This window comes from Macaca mulatta, chromosome 12 (genome assembly GCF_049350105.2).
Source record: "Macaca mulatta isolate MMU2019108-1 chromosome 12, T2T-MMU8v2.0, whole genome shotgun sequence".
Taxonomy (NCBI): Eukaryota; Metazoa; Chordata; class Mammalia; order Primates; family Cercopithecidae; genus Macaca; species Macaca mulatta.
In genome coordinates this window covers 12,824,118-12,840,014 of record NC_133417.1, presented here as the reverse complement: position 1 = coordinate 12,840,014, position 15,897 = coordinate 12,824,118, and the positions used below count along the sequence as shown (strand labels likewise).

At 42.5% G+C, this 15,897-nt stretch overlaps 1 protein-coding gene across 1 annotated transcript in view; it reads left to right on the top strand.

The window, feature by feature from the left end:
• Nucleotides 1-15,897, top strand: part of CNTNAP5 (contactin associated protein family member 5) — an 861,846-nt gene that overhangs the window by 578,415 nt on the left and 267,534 nt on the right. The window contains exon 13 of the mRNA XM_015109883.3: nt 6,918-7,118. Within this exon, the coding sequence (XP_014965369.3) occupies nt 6,918-7,118 (201 nt within the window). The remainder of the gene's footprint in view (nt 1-6,917; nt 7,119-15,897) is intronic.

The window sequence follows — 15,897 nt, the reverse complement described above, 5'->3', positions numbered from 1 at the left end:
GAAGGAGGAGCAGGCCCGGCGCGGTGGCTCAGGCTTGTAATATCAGCACTTTGAGAGACCGCGGCAGGCAGATCACCTGAGGTGGGAGCTCAAGACCAGCCTAACCAACCTGGAGAAACCCTGTCTGTACTGAAAAATACAAAATTAGCTGGGCGTGGTGGCGCATGCCTGTAATCCCAGCTACTTGGGAGGCTGAGGCAGGAGAATCGCTTGAATCCGGGAGGCGGAGGTTGCAGTGAGCCGAGATCAGGCCACTGCACTCCAGCCTGGGCAACAAGAGCAAAACTCCATCTCAAAAAAAAAAAAAAAAAAAAAAAAGAAGTAAAAAAGAAAAAAGGAGGTAGGAGCACCTACTCAGAGCCAGCACCATGCTCACTTCAACCCTATGCTGTTTATTCGGTGTTTATGACAACACTGCACAATGAGTTATGCCGTTTACAGAGGAGGAGACTGAGGCTGGGGGAGGTAATTGGTCTCTTGCATGTTCAGGAATCCAGTGGGTGGTAGAGCTGGCCTTGGAAGCCAGCCCTGATGATGGCAAAGCTCCAGCTTCCCCTCATCACATCTGCCTCCATGAACCATGGAGCCCTTTCCAAGCCTATATTTACTCAGCAGTCATTAGCTATGATTTAAATGGAGAGACGAGGGACAAACCTATGAAAAATTAAATAACTATCAATGCAAAATGACAAGAGATATCACAAGACGGCCCATGAATAGATGTAAAATGAGCAGTAGAGACAGTACTTTGAGGATTATTTAAACTGTCTTTACCCTTGGCATAGAAAATTCACTTTGTCAACATACATAACTACAGCAGAAGTGACCCTGGGGACCTTAATATAAACTTGTACTCTATTACAATAGGAGTATAAGTGAATTGGCACACTGTTCAAAGGATGAGAAGCAGCTCCCCACCGTGATTTCAGTTCAATTAAGCTGGGTATTGACAATCTGTAGGCTTCCCTTCCTTCCAAGCACGGTGTTATAAAAATTGCAGTTTTTTCTGGCTCTGCAAAGAGACAGATATGTGTGTAGAATGAGGTCTTATTAATCAGAGTTATTTCTTGTCTCTCCTTTTTTACTTTCCTTTTGTTTGCTCTTTCTTCTGAGTTGTGATCCCCATGGTAACAGATGAAATTGCTTACAGCATCTGTAATTACTATTATCAATAATAATGATCGTCATAATCAGACCAATCTCATATGATGAGAGAAAAAAATATGAAAGAAAATTAAATTGTGGCTCTGTATGTAAACCGTTTATGGCTTCCAAAATGAGAGCCAGAGGAACCAGGTAGGTCACACAGAGATCCGCTAGTGAAGGCTGCTTGGGAGCTTCTCTGAGGTGATGACCAGGGAAGATTGTACCGCATTGATGCGAATACAAAATGTTTCAGAATAGTCCACCCTTACGACTCCGCTGGCTCTTTGTACAGCCTGTTTTTCTTTTCTCTTTTTGCTATTGTTGAGTGTGCGTGAGTGTGTATGTGTGTGTTTTGAGCTTTTAACTTGAGACTTCTTTTCAATGTGGACTGTTACATAATACAGGCTTAAAAGAGCAGCTTCAGAAATGCTGAAAGTAGGAACCTGACAGTATACAAATGACTAATGAGTTTCTTCACTTGACGAAGCCATCCGGAAGTCCTAACTCGGGTGCTCAGTGCTAGCTTAGGCTCTGGTAGCCTGAGGATGAAAGACCGCTGTTGACCTTGGAAGTTCTCAAGGAAAAGAGTGCACAGACTTCACTGGGCAGGGCTCTGTAATAACCTCTACCCACCGACTCTGCCCCAGACAGATCTCCAGAAAGCCCCTCTTCCTTTACTTGTAGTCTACAGAGTATTTATAACAGCCTCAGACATTTGTCATTCTTGTGTACACAACTTTCTCCCCAGATCATGGTAGGCTTTTGGAGAAGTTAACGTATTTTCCTTCAGTGTGTGTACTCTGGTGGATAGAAGAGCACTCACTGGGCACATATTTAAACACAGGAATGAATTATGCATTTCACATCCTCAAAGATCTCATAGCTTTATGAAGAAATGAACTTGAAAGCTCAAAATCGCAATGCAACTTGGGAAATGCTTTACTGGTTTACATATCAATACACAGGCTGTCTTTGGAAGTTAGGGGGCACAGTATTTGATGGCCCATAACTCATAGTTCCTTTCTACATGAAGAAGGCATGATAGCTGCTCTGGATCTGGATCATGAGATCGTTCACACTCATGCCAACCCACTGTGCTGAATGCAACTTTAAAAAAGCCAATATTTCACATAGATAACTATTACTTTCAGCGAACTAGAATGCTTAGTGAAGTGGCCCTATTTCTATTCCCAGCTAATGATGAACAGGTTCCTGCCTGTTCAAAAATCTCCAAATGCAGTCGTCTCCTAAGCAGAAGAATTGATCTGTGTTAGTCAATACATGTATGCCTTTGAGCAGTGAAAGAGAAGAGGCTACGTTTCTAATTGTGGGATTGAGTAGTGGTGTGCAGTGGAAGTAACGAAAGAGAAAAATGAACTGGGTAGCAAAAGGTAGTATCAGAGGGCAATATTTTTCCAGGTTTCTGGGTCCATGAGTACTAAAGAACAAATTATCTTGAAGGAATTTCAGGAAATGCAAAGAACACAAATAGAGAGATACATGGGGCTGTCCTATCGTGGAAAAACAACTTAACAAGGTGGTAATAATTTAGTATATATAGGAGCAGCTATATCACAAGAAATCACAGTCCATCACACTTGTTAACCTCATTTGCAGAGTATGCTCCTCATCCCAGTCCTCTAAGGAATGAAGTCCAAGCCCTCACTCTAATGTTGTAGAAAACTTCTAATGTTTAGAGTCTTTACTCATTTGAGTGCCAGACAGTCTATGTGTACCAAGTCATTATAATACTTTTGTGGATGCAAAGATTGGTGTAAATATGACCATTTTCCAATGAGGAAAGCTCAGAAATGTTATGAAACTTGCCAAAATCTTTACTGCTGACATGGAGCAGAACATAGATTCCAATCTGAATAGGATTGTTTGTAAAGCTAGCCTATTTCATGGTATTATTGGTGCCATTGCTGCTTTTCAAATATTACCAATGAGAAACCTGGGCTTTGAAGAAGTAATAATTTCATCAAGGTTGCTCCCACAGTAAGTGTTGTGCTGGCACACAAACCCAGATCTGCTAACTCCAGAACTCATACTATGTTCACTAACCTCCACTGTCCAACTAACTTGGCCATCTTGAACATTTAGCTTTGTGGGTCCAATTTTTGCTGAAGTCGTGTGTGAGTCCACCTAAAAGCGAATCTCTACCTCCTCACCCATCTAAAGGACTGTCAAAATGAATTTTGCTTGTTCAAAAATCAAAGATGACTTCCACATAAACATCTCCAGCTCAAACCACCCTTCCCTAGCCTCGAGCAGGCATCAGGAGTATCTCTCACCAAAGCTGACTTTCTTTCAGTGGCATTAACACCTGACCTTTCAATATTTAGTCAGGATGCAGGGCTAAATCTACACAACCGCCAATGCAGCTGAGGAAGAAAAGATAGGAAGCAAGGAAAAATATTATGGCATCTTTATTTTCTTTCTTGCCAAAAACAATATGATATTGGTAAAGTAATACAATGAGTAAATGAATAAGGAAATCAATCAATGAATGTATGAACAATCAGATGAGTTAATATATGGGTATGAAAATCTATGTATACTTAGAAGGAAATATAAATCTATATGAATTAATAAATGTGGCGACCAATTTTGGAATCAGATTGGATGCGTTGAGACTGAGGGTAAGTCTAAGAGATAGATACACACGACATAGATGGGAAAAGTAATATCCATTTACTTCCATGTTTTAGTCTTTATCCTGCTGTCTCCCAAGAGAACAGTAATCAGAGGACACACAGCAGATTCAAAATAAAAGCCAACTCAGGGGCTGTAGGTTTCAAGCAATCATTTCTCCTGTCCCTCACACAGTCTTTGAAGCTAAGGTTTGTGATGTCAGTTATATATATCTTATGATCACACACACACACACACACACACACACACACACACACACACACACACTGTGTGTGGTGGATTATCGTACTGGAGATAATGTATGTTAAATGTGCTAGTACAAAGCAGTAACACAACATTTACTATGATAGATTAGACGGGGTTTTTCTTGTCTTCTTTGTATAAGCATTATGGACATTTCAAAACTGTCCATCTTTATTTCTCCCTCTACAACATTTCATTATTGATGGATAAGATTTTTGGTTATTTCATCAGCATTTGTCTATACTGGTATAAATAACATTTTTAAAGTTTTTGGTTAATTGTTTTTGTAATATTATTATTTTTACCAACATGAATTATGTCTTATTTTTGTTTTTAAAGTCAGAGGCAAATAACATCAATTTGTTTAGACTTTATAGAAAATATAATCTTAAGTTGGATGAAGTGGCTCATGTTTATAATCTCAGCACTTTGGCAGGTTTTTTGAGGCCAGGAGTTCAAGACCAGCCTGGACAATAAAATGAGAGCCCATCTCTAAAAAACTTTTTAAAAATTATCTGAGTGTGATGGCACACACCTGTGGTTCCAGCTACTTGGGAGTCTGAGGCAGGAGGATCTCTTGAGCCCAGATGGCCAAGGCTGCAGTGAGCCACGATCATGCCACTGTCCTCCAGCCTGGGCAACATAGCAAGCCCCTGTCTCTAAAAAATAAAATATAACTTTGCCTCAGTGAAACACTGGAGATGTGGGTTATCAGTGGACTGGTTTTAGGATATAGTCTTCAGACGAGTCGGAATGTTGGAGCACAGTTTAATTTTGTGCTGTATATTAGGCCATTCTTGCATTGCTAAATGGGAATACCTGAAACTGGGTAATTTAGAAAGAAAAGGGATTTAATTAATTGACTCACGGTTTTGCAGGCTATACAGGAAGCATGGTGACAGCATCTATCATCAGCTTCTGAGGAGGTCTCAGGGAGCTTACAGTTATGGTGGAAGGTGAAGTGGGAGCAGGCAGTTCAGATGGCAAGAGCAGGAGCGAGAGAGAGAGTGGATGGAAGGTGCCATGCACTTTAAACAACCAGATGTCACGAGAACTCACTCACCATCGCAAAGACGGCACCAAGTCATGAGGGATCCGCTCCCGTGGCCCAAACACCTCCCTCCAGGTCCCATCTCAACACTGGGGATTACAATTCAACTTGAGATTTGGTCAGGGACAAATACCCAAACCATATCACGCTGCAAGAAGTATTTTCTTTTATAGAATTGGAAAATCCTTTAGAGATAATTAAAATCATACTCTCTTTTTCTTCTGCTTTTAATATGTTGAAACTGAGGTTTGGAAAGACGAAACGACATGTCCCAAGTTGTGTACCGAGCTAGAGAGGGAGAAAGGACTAACAAAGGGCACCCAAGTGGCCTATTCTTTTCTCTTTTCAGCTCAGTCATGCCAACTACTGTGCTTCTGCTTCATAGCTTTGCTAATTAATAGTGGTGACTTTCAGTGTATGTGCTCATCATTACTGTCTCATAGATGTGCCTCGGGTCATTTCTTTACTTTCTGGACCTTAGTTTCTCCATTTGTAAGACTAAGAGGATGGGGAGGGAAGAAACCACATGATTTCTATGCTAGGTTCCTTTTCAGCTCTGAGAATTTATGGAGTAATTATGTAGTTATGCAGGCAAGATTCTCAGATGACAAAAGCTTTTCAAGTCTTCCTATTTCCTCTTTTGCTGCATTTGAGAGGATGTTCAGAATTAAATTGCATGTCCAATTGCAGTAAATGTTTTAGCCTAGGTTATTACTACAGACTGTCTGATACATCCCAGATAGAGCCTTGCAACTTTGTATTTGTAGGTTGCTTTTCCGTATTACCAGTGCTACCAGGGTATTGCTCTCTTGTTTTTGTTGCAATTGTCATTGTTTTCTTAACTGAATATAAAACTAAGCTTCAGAAAAGAGAAGGGAGCTGGGAACGTTGGCTCATGCCTGTGGTCCCAGCTACTTGGGAGGCTGAGGTGGGAGAATTACTTGAGCCCAGAAGTTTGAAGCTACAATGAGTTATGATCACACTACTGCACTCTAGCCCGGTCAACAGAGAGAGACCCTGTCTCTTTAAAAATATATATATTTTTTAATAAAAGGAAGTGATTTATCCAAGCTTGTTGTTGGCAGATACAGATGTCCCAAGCTCTAATACCCAAATATCTCCCCTCTCTCACTGCCTTAACCTTCTTTCCCCTATTAGGCAAAATATGTCCTTCCGCCATGATTCAAAGGTCCTCATCTCTGTGTTCTTTCATTGCAAATCTTCCCAAATATTTTTGGCAAAGAGAGGTAATATGGGCAATAAATACTAAACAAAACAAAACCCTACAATTAACTTCATTGCACGCAGCGTGGATCACATAATCTCAACCTTGTTCTCTGAGAAAATGGTTCTCTGAAAACATGCTGGTGTTTCTCTTGTGAGGAAGTGTGTCAGTAGCTTTGGAGTCAGACATCCTTGGCTCAAGTCCCTGCTTAGTCACTTATTAACTGTGGGATTTGGGTGAACAGCCTAATTCTCATTCACATTTCCCTCATTTTTGACATAGCAAAATGAGGCAATTTTGACATAATTGCCTCCCCTCCAATTTAGGCATTGTCAATTTTAACTGAGATCGTGGGATTTAATGCTTAGTGTAGAGCCTATGGGAAAAGGGCTCCACAAATGGAGCTCTTAAGATTACTGACCCCCGTACTAGCTCTGGTGGAGCTCCATGGGGAACACAATTTCTCTGTCATACTCCCCATACAGTACCAGGGTGTTGATTAACATTGCATGCTGAGTGGCCCATCACACTGCTCACTTGCTCCATTTTTGACATTCCTTCTAATGTCTCTTGCTTTGTGTTGTGTTGTCTGGGCAGAGGACAAGATCTGGACGTCGGTGCAGCACAACAATACAGAACTGACCCGAGTGCGGGGCGCCAACGCTGAGAAGCCCTATGCCATGGCCTTGGACTACGGGGGCAGCATGGAACAGCTGGAGGCTGTGATCGACGGGTCTGAGCACTGTGAGCAGGAAGTGGCCTACCACTGCAGGAGGTCCCGCCTGCTCAACACGCCGGGTAAGGCCTCTGCATGCATGACCACAGTGGGATAGATGGGACCCTCAGACCTGGAGTATTAGGCAAAGGAAAATTTGCCGAGAAGGGGGCTATAGTTACCAGTAGTCACTGTGCACTGGAGAGAAACACATCAAGAGGGGTCTGGTTATGTAGTTATCCTGGCTCTGAAATTCAGGATGGAAGCTAGAGTGAGTTCTGTCACCTCTCAAGGTTTTCTCCCCATCATAAAGAAAATGATTCCAACACCCACCCTGCAACAGTTGTGAGAATGAAGAACATCTGAAGAGGAATGGGCCTCAAAGAGGGCATTTGAGCTTGACATAGAAAGTGTGGCCGTGGGAAATGCTAGTTTGGGGAGAGAGAATAGAGCTTGATAAGGCACCAGGATCTCAGCACACCCACCCAATAGGGACAAGTTATGTCTGGGGTGAAGGATGCCTGGATGCTTAAGTGGGGTGGCATTAGGCAGGGAGGCCAGCAAGGCAGGCAGGGCAAGCCTCCCTGATCTAGGATCTTCAGGGAAGACGTCGTTCTACGTAAGCGAATTTTCCAGATAACTGTCACTTACCCTTTTAAGCACCAAAAATCTTTCCAAAGAATTTTTAACTATTTGAAATGAAAATCTTTCTCAAATGGATTACACACTTCCATGCCTTCTTAAGCAGAGAATACTGAACATAAAATGTAACCTTTTCTTGATGACGCAGGATCAGCATTGTGAAAATCAATTATTGTACTCTCCTTAGATTCAGCCAGGCTTGCAGGTTTGATTAGATCAGAGGTACCGGTTCGTGTAGCTTTACCCAGCGTCCTCAGAGGGTGCTGCCCTGCCAGAGTCAGTGTTTATATTTGTGTGTATTTCTCTCTCCATAGCCGTCAAGCCTGCACGTGCTACCTCAGCACTGTTCTCAGGGTGCCTGTCTCCAGAAATGCCCTTCCCTCTTTTCATGTTTCTAGTTTTTGAAGGGTTGGGTTTGGCAGAATTGTAGAACAAATGGGAGGGTATGTTCATTCTGACTATGGGACTTCCTTTAGCGTATGCACTCTGTGATATCAATTTGGCTACACCATTGCCTTTGCAAATGTGTTCTTTTCCTAACTCAGCTGCCTCACAGTTTCTGATCTCATTTGAATGGGAGGGCACGGGTTTGGCAGCAAGTCATGTTGGGACTAAGAGCTTGTTCCTGTCATTTACCAGTTATATGCCCTTGTTCAAGTTGCTCAATTTCTACAGTTTCAATTTCACCACCTGAAAAGTTTGCATGAAAATCTTGAACCCATGCGGTTGATCTGAGGATGGAAGAAAAAATTTAGTCTGAACTCCTTGTGCTATGCCTGGTACATAATAGGCATTCAACAAAAACTGGTGCCCTTATTCATAGCTTCCATTGCAGCAGGGAACATCCAAAATGTGTTCCATAATGGGAAACAAGCACAAAGGGAAATTTTATTTCTATTTGAACAATGTAAATAGAATAATTGTAATAATTATGTAGTAACAGAATTGATTAGAAAACTCATACACGTAGATAATCTCATCCCCTGAAGATGGCTACTTTAACATTCAGATGTGAATCCTTCCAGACATTCTTCCATGTGTATATTCTCAAAGGCACAAGGCAGACAGACCATATGTTTGTGCATGAGGGTCTTCATTAATCCTCTTTTCTCCATGTGTTCTGGATCAAAAGGAGGGAGATAAAGGAGGATACTGGGTATGTAAGCTCAGTGTCTACTTTCTTCTGGTGAGCTGGCTTGGAGAATGTAGCATAAACCATTTTGTCCTCTTGGCTCCCACCTCCAGACCAGTCACCGCTTGTGGGGCAACAGAGCACTCATTTACTCAGATAGTCCCATAAAGATGTGACCTAGCTTCACACTTTCACTGCCAGGACAGCAGCCACCTGGTCCCCCATGCATGTGAGCTTACCTTCTGGAAAAGCAGGAATGGGAAAAACAATAAACATTTGTAGTCCCATGGATTCAACAGCCAGCGCCCAGGGCGTACACCTACAGGAAAGTTTTCCTGGTCCTTATTATTACTAAGCCACTCCACTCCCTTCCTAAGGGGAAGCCCAAGGACAGAAGCGGAGGAGGGTAGAGGCCATCTCCTCCTTATCTATCTAAGATTCTGGAAGAATTTTGTGCAAGTTTTTCCTTTATCAGATGAATCCTTGGTCTATGCTGGGAAGATTCCTGACCCTGTGATACTCTTTTACAACCTGTATTTGTCACACACAGGAAATGTACAAATATCTTTCTATATCAATGAATACAACTTCGTATCATCATTTTCATTAACTATAGAGTATTTTATTATATGGATGTACTCCAATGAACAAATCTCCTTTTTGGACATGTAGATTGTTTCCACTTTTTTCCCGCTATCACATATAATGCCGCATAATAGTTTTGCACTTAGATCTTTGTGAACATAACTGATTATATCCTCAGGACAAATTCCTTGAGGTGCCATTTGCAGGGCAGCGAGTATGCATATATTTAAGACTCTTGCCGCATTAAATTCTGCAATGCATCAAGGTTGTACCAATTTATACTCCCAACAACACTATGAGTCTGAGTGCCCATTTCCCAGCAATAGATACCATTATCTTCCTTCAACTTTGGCAATGTGGTAAGTGCAAAGGTGTGGAGTCAAAGATGATTATAAATAGTTTTGTTGTTAATTTTTAAAAGTGTGCAGGCTGATTGCCATAGCCTATTGGCTATTGTTAACTAGTAGCCAGGGTGAGTAGACACTATGAAAAATTATAAATTGTGGCTGCAGGTGCATTTAAATCAATAAGAGAATGTGGGGGATGCCTTGTGACCTTAGATTCTCCTATATACTATGCACAATAGTTAATAAATGGATACAATATAAGAAGGCAAAATGAAAGAAATATTTAAATGGCCAATAATGACTGAGATTTCTTATGTTTGAGGATATGTGTGGGGTGAGCTACTGGAATTATCTCTAACCCAGACAACAGATCTGCACCATAAGAGTCATTGTCCCCGTCTGATATTTCAGGAAACAGAACCTCAGAGAGAATAAGATGCTTGTTTAATGCCACACAGAGAGGGGCAGATCTAACTCTTGCAACCAACATCTCCTGAAGTCAGAGCAAAAATGCTATTTCTGGTACATCACAAAAGCTGCAAAGAGCCAAGAGTTACAAGGAAATGAAGGAGTCAGAAAAAACATGGTTTTGTATAAATTTCCTTATGTGCAGGAAAATGGAAGAAGAGAGAAGCGCACCCAGCACTGTCTCTCTGAAGGTCACAGAGTTGTCAGGGTTGCCTGAGCTGGGCACATTCCTGGGTAACATCATAGGGTTTGCATCGTCCTGGCCTAGACACAGCAGCCTCCATGGCTCACACACCCCTTCATAGAAAGGCCTGTGTATCCCTACACAGCATCCCCAGAGCCTCCTTCTGCCTGCTCTCAGCTCCAGCGAGGGCTCTGGTTCCATTCATTCAGCGGCAGCAGAGGGAGAAGTAGGAGACAGGCAGGATAAGGTCACGCATGGGTCACCACTGGGCCTTTTTCATTCAGTTAGTGACTGAACCATGACACTGTCATTTTATGACAGTCTTCTTGGCTATATTTGCCTCAGAACTACAGATAAGTGCCCACCAATGGAATGCATCCTCCATCTCTCTAGTTGAAGGTTTATACTAGAAACTCTCTCCAATGTCTCACCAGGACATCCATATCCTAGGGAAAGTGTCTTTGTGATTCTCATGGATCTTTGTCGTTCCCCTCACTCTGCTTGCTGCTTTCTACTCTGATCTTTCTGCAGGGCCAGAGGCCCTGTGCTATAGTGCAGCTTCCAGTACAGAGCCCAAGGTGGGAGAATCACGACAGTCTGCCAGTACTCACAGTACCTTGTGACGGAGGAGGAGGCGGCCACTTATCCCCACAGAAAAAGGCTTCCTTGGTTGAGCCCAGACCTTTTCTCTCTTGTCAGCACCTTCGTAGGCATTTTGCCTGAGACTAGAGTCCTGAAGGTGACAAGTGATGAGCACACGAAATGAAACAGGAGGACAGAAAAATAAATATCAAAGCCGTAATATGGAAGATTCTTTAATCACATGGCCAATTAGCTTGATAACCCATAACTTTCCACTGGAAGGAGGACAAGATGGAGAGGGACATAGGCAAGTGACTGCATAGGGGAAACTGAGTGCCCAGACCTCTGCTGGGAATGGGCATTGGAAGGCCTGCCTATCCCACAATTCTTTTGCAATAGTCTCTATGGTGCCTTGAAAGTCCCCTACTGGATTCAGTCATTGGGGTGTCAGTATCCAGTGTAGGCATCCTCTTGAACTCACCACTCCATGTAATGCAAGTCTATTTGTGGAAACCCTTTTCAGTAAAGCCGTGAGCTCTCGCAGGCAGAGGTAAGAAGTCAATATTGAAACACGTGAAAGCACTGGAAATTCAAGACTCCGTTACTTCAAAATCTAACGGCTGTAGGACAGCCTGGTCTGGAATTTACATTGGTTTTTCGGAACAGAAAGCATTTGCGGAGCAAATCAGACATGCAAGCAAGATTGCCGTGAGGATTGTGTAAGTTCTTCAGGAGCCCTAAGAATCCAGAGCCCTACAGCACCACAGAACCTCTGTTTACCTACCAGTAATGTGCTGGTTAAAAGCCATTCCTATTAATTCATTCGTGCAGCTGAGAGTGGTTTCTACCTGCAGTCAATTGCTTTACCTAGTTATGTTACAATAGAATTTAAAGGGACAGCATGCTATTTCTTTTAAAGTATTTTAAAATTCTGAATTTTTTTATTTTTCTTTAATTACTGATACTTTAGTGAGCATACAGCTAACTGACTATATATACCATACATAATAATCTAGACTGCATAATATGTACTTTGTATGGATACATATATATAATATATATGATGTATATACTATATAGTACATGCTATATCATATTGGTCCATAATTGTATATACATTCATCGCATACTCTTTATGTGTCCAAGCAGCTCTGTAAGTACACTTGTGCATATTAATTCTGTTTATTTGCAACATTCACCTTCCCATGTGCAGAAAATTAATGATTTTGTTTAGAAATCTGAGTAAGGAATTGTGATGTAGAAAAGTCAAATTACAGGTAGAAAAGAAACAGTACATCCAGGTACTCTGGGGTTCACAAAACTAAAAATGCTTTGTTCTCCATACTTGTACCACCCAATATCAATTAGCAGAATTAACATTTTTCTTTCACACACTAGGCATTTCTGAGTATCTGTTTTGTGCCGGGCACTGGGGAGTGAAAATAAAACACTGAAAAAAACAGAGTTCTTGCCTGCATACTTGTAGTAGGGAAGACAGAAACTACCCCCTACAGGCCCCCCCACCCCCCGCCCACAGAATCAGTGCATGATGACAGTGACGCTGAAAGGTCCAGAAGGACAAAGGACTAGAGTGTCAGTGGATGTGGGGAGCTGCATTTCACATGAGGTGGCGGGAAGGTCCTGGTATGCAGGAGCTATCCAGCAGGACCCTGAGTGAAGGGACAGGATGAGGCAGGTGCGTGTTTGGGGCAGAAGATTCCAGGCTGAGGAATAGCCAGAAGGCCAGTGTGGCTAGAGGAGGAGCAAGGGTGGGAGGAAAATGATGGAAAGTGGTATCCAGAGGCCAGATTTTACAAAGCCTGGGACTGTGAATTTTATTCTAAGACTAAAGGGAAATCACTGGAAGATTTTAAGCGGAGGATTCTCTTGCTATTTCAAATCCAAAGGGTAATGTCAGTTTATGTGAGTCAGGCTAAACCAGGTATGAATAATTTCGTATGAATAATTTGCTAAGCACATAGACATTTTAGGTCACCCCCTATGGCTGGTGAACTGGAAAAAGCTATGAGCGCCCTGAAGGAAGAAATATGTCTTATATCACTCTGTAACCTCACATTCTAATTCAGGGCTGTGTGTGGAAGGCTCAGCGACCACCTTGGATCCCCTGTGATTCATGGTGGTGCTTCTGTTCTTTCTCACCCAATTAACTGAGCTGAGATTGCTTCGGCTACTTCACCCACTATGTTCTTGCTGTGGCCACTTTCACCATGCCCACAAAGCTTGGAGGTCCGTGTCAGAGAGCTGCAATCTCGGCACTCTGAGGCACCATCTCTGCTCCCATATTTCTTTCCTTCTTTCCATCTTTCCTTCATCTCTTTCTTTGTTCCTTCCTTCTTTCCTAACCACCCCCCTGCCTCCACAGACACATACACAAATATGTGGGTAGAATGGATCCCCAATGTCTACAGTTCTTCCACACCAGAATTAAAACCACACACTTACATCATGACATCTGGAAGACAAAATATCAGGGTAGTGTTTGACGTTTTTTAAAGTTATTTCTTAAATGATACTCCCTATCTTCTTTTTTAAAATTATTATTATACTTTAAGTTCTGAGATACTTGTGCAGAACTTGTAGGTTTGTTACATAGGCATGCATGTGCCGTGGTGGTTTGCTGCACCTATCAACCCGCCATCTAGATTTTAAGTCCAGCATGCATTAGGTATTTGCCCTAATGCTCTCCCTGCCCTTTCCCCTCACCCTCTGACAAGCCCCAGTGTGTGGTTTGCCTCCCTGTGTCCATGCGTTCTCATTGTTCAGTTCCCGCTTATGAGTGAGAATGTGTGGTGTTTGGTTTTCTGTTCCTGTGTGAGTTTGCTGAGAAGAGTGGTTTCCAGCTTCATCTATGTCCCTGCAAAGGACATGAACTCATTCTTTTTTTTTTTTATGGCTGCATAGTATTCCATGGTGTATATATGCCACATTTTCTTCATCCAGTCTGTCATTGATGGACATTTGGGTTGGTCCCAAGTCTTTTATATCGTAAATAGTGCTGCAATAAACATACGTGTGCATGTGTCTTTATAGTAGAATGATTTATAATCCTTTGGGATATATACCCAATAATGGGATTTCTGCAACAAATGATTATGTGTGTATATATATATATTTTTGTTAAATATATATATTTACCAAAAAGCTATTTCTACTGTATGCACAACAAGAATATAATAAACCCAGGTGGGCTGGGTGCCATGGCTCCCACCTTTAATCCCAGAGTATTGAGAGGCCGAGGTGGGAGGATGGCTTGAGACTAGGAGTTGGAAATCAGCTTGGGCAACATAGCAAGACCTTGACCCTACAAAAAATATTTTAAAAGTTATCCAGGTGTGGTGGGGCACACTTGTAGTCCTATCTACTCAAGAGGCTGAAGTGGGAGGATTGCTTGAGCCCAGGAGTTCTAGGCTGCGGTGAGCTGTAATTGTGCTACTGCACTGCAGCCTTGACAACAGTTGAGAGCTCAGCTGGAAAGGAAAGGAAAGGAGAGAAGAGGAGAGGAGAGGAGAGGAGAGGAGAGGAGAGGAGAGGAGAGGAGAGGGGAGGGGAGGGGAGGGGAGGGGAGGGGAGGGGAGGGGAGGGGAAGGGAGGGGAGGAAGGGGAGGGGAGGGTCCATATCCCATGCTTTTTAGAATGCATACTTTTTAGTGCTACCATTACTGTTAATGATATTGGATCTCAGCTACCGACCACTTTCTTTCTCTCTGCCCAACCTTTCAAACACATTATTTCATTCAGTCCTCTCCATGGTCTTATGAAGTTTCTATTATCATTCTTAGTTTTTCAATAGAAGGGAAGCTCGGAGAAGTTAAGTGGTTTGTCCAAGTTTTCACAGCTACTAAGCGCTAGAGACTGGTCTCAAATAAATGTCTCTCTGGTTTTAACCTACATCTACATTGCAAAGTAATATACAGAAAAAGAAGGAAGGCATCGCAGAGGGAATGAAAATAGTAAAGGGAGGGTTAAGGTCTCCAAAGAAAAGGTGCATTTCCCTTCCTATTATTAACTGTTATGTAGCAAACTGCCATTAAATTTTGTGGTTTAAAACGATAACATTTATTTTGCTCATGAATTTGCAGTTTGGGCAGGATTTGGCAACTCCTCTGCACATCACCTGGGGCATTCCGAAGGCTGTGACTGGGATCATCTGAGGCAGTGGCTAGTGGCTGGCTGGTGGCTGGGACTTCGGTTGGACTCGTGGCCTTTCTATGTGGCTATTTGGCTTTCTCATCGCATGGTAGCTGAGTTTCAGGGACAAACATCTCAAGGGAGTGAGTCAAGTGGACTCTATTGCATTCGGTTACCCAGCTCTGAAAGTCATACATTACTTCTGCTGCTTTCTAATTATTAGAAGACAGTCATGGAGGCCAGGCACAGTGACTCACACCTATAATCCCAGCACTTTGGGAGGCCAAGGCAGGAGGACCACTTGAGGTCAGGTGTTCGAGACCAGCCTGGCCAACACAGCAAAATCCCATCTCTACAAAAAATACAAAAGTTAGCCAGATGTGGTGTTGCACGCCTGTAATCCCAGCTACTTGGGAGGCTCAGGCACAAACATTGCTTGAACCCAGGAGGTAGAGGTTGCAATGAGCCAAGATAGAGCCCCTGCGCTCCAGCCTGGGTGACAGACTGAGACTCTCTCTCAAAAGAAAAGTGAGATAGTCACTAAGACTGACCCACATTTCCTCTAGCCTTGGAGACAGAGTGAGACTTTATCACCAAAAAAAAAAAAAAAAAAAAATTACGGCGACTAGCACATATTCCAGGGGAGGGAAATCTGCTTCTATCTTCTAATGGAACTGGAACTGAAACAGACATGTTTTAAATGACAGTGTGATCTTCAAAATTTTGCACGAATTGTCAACTAGCCTAAGAAATGCAGTGAATACAGGGCAGAG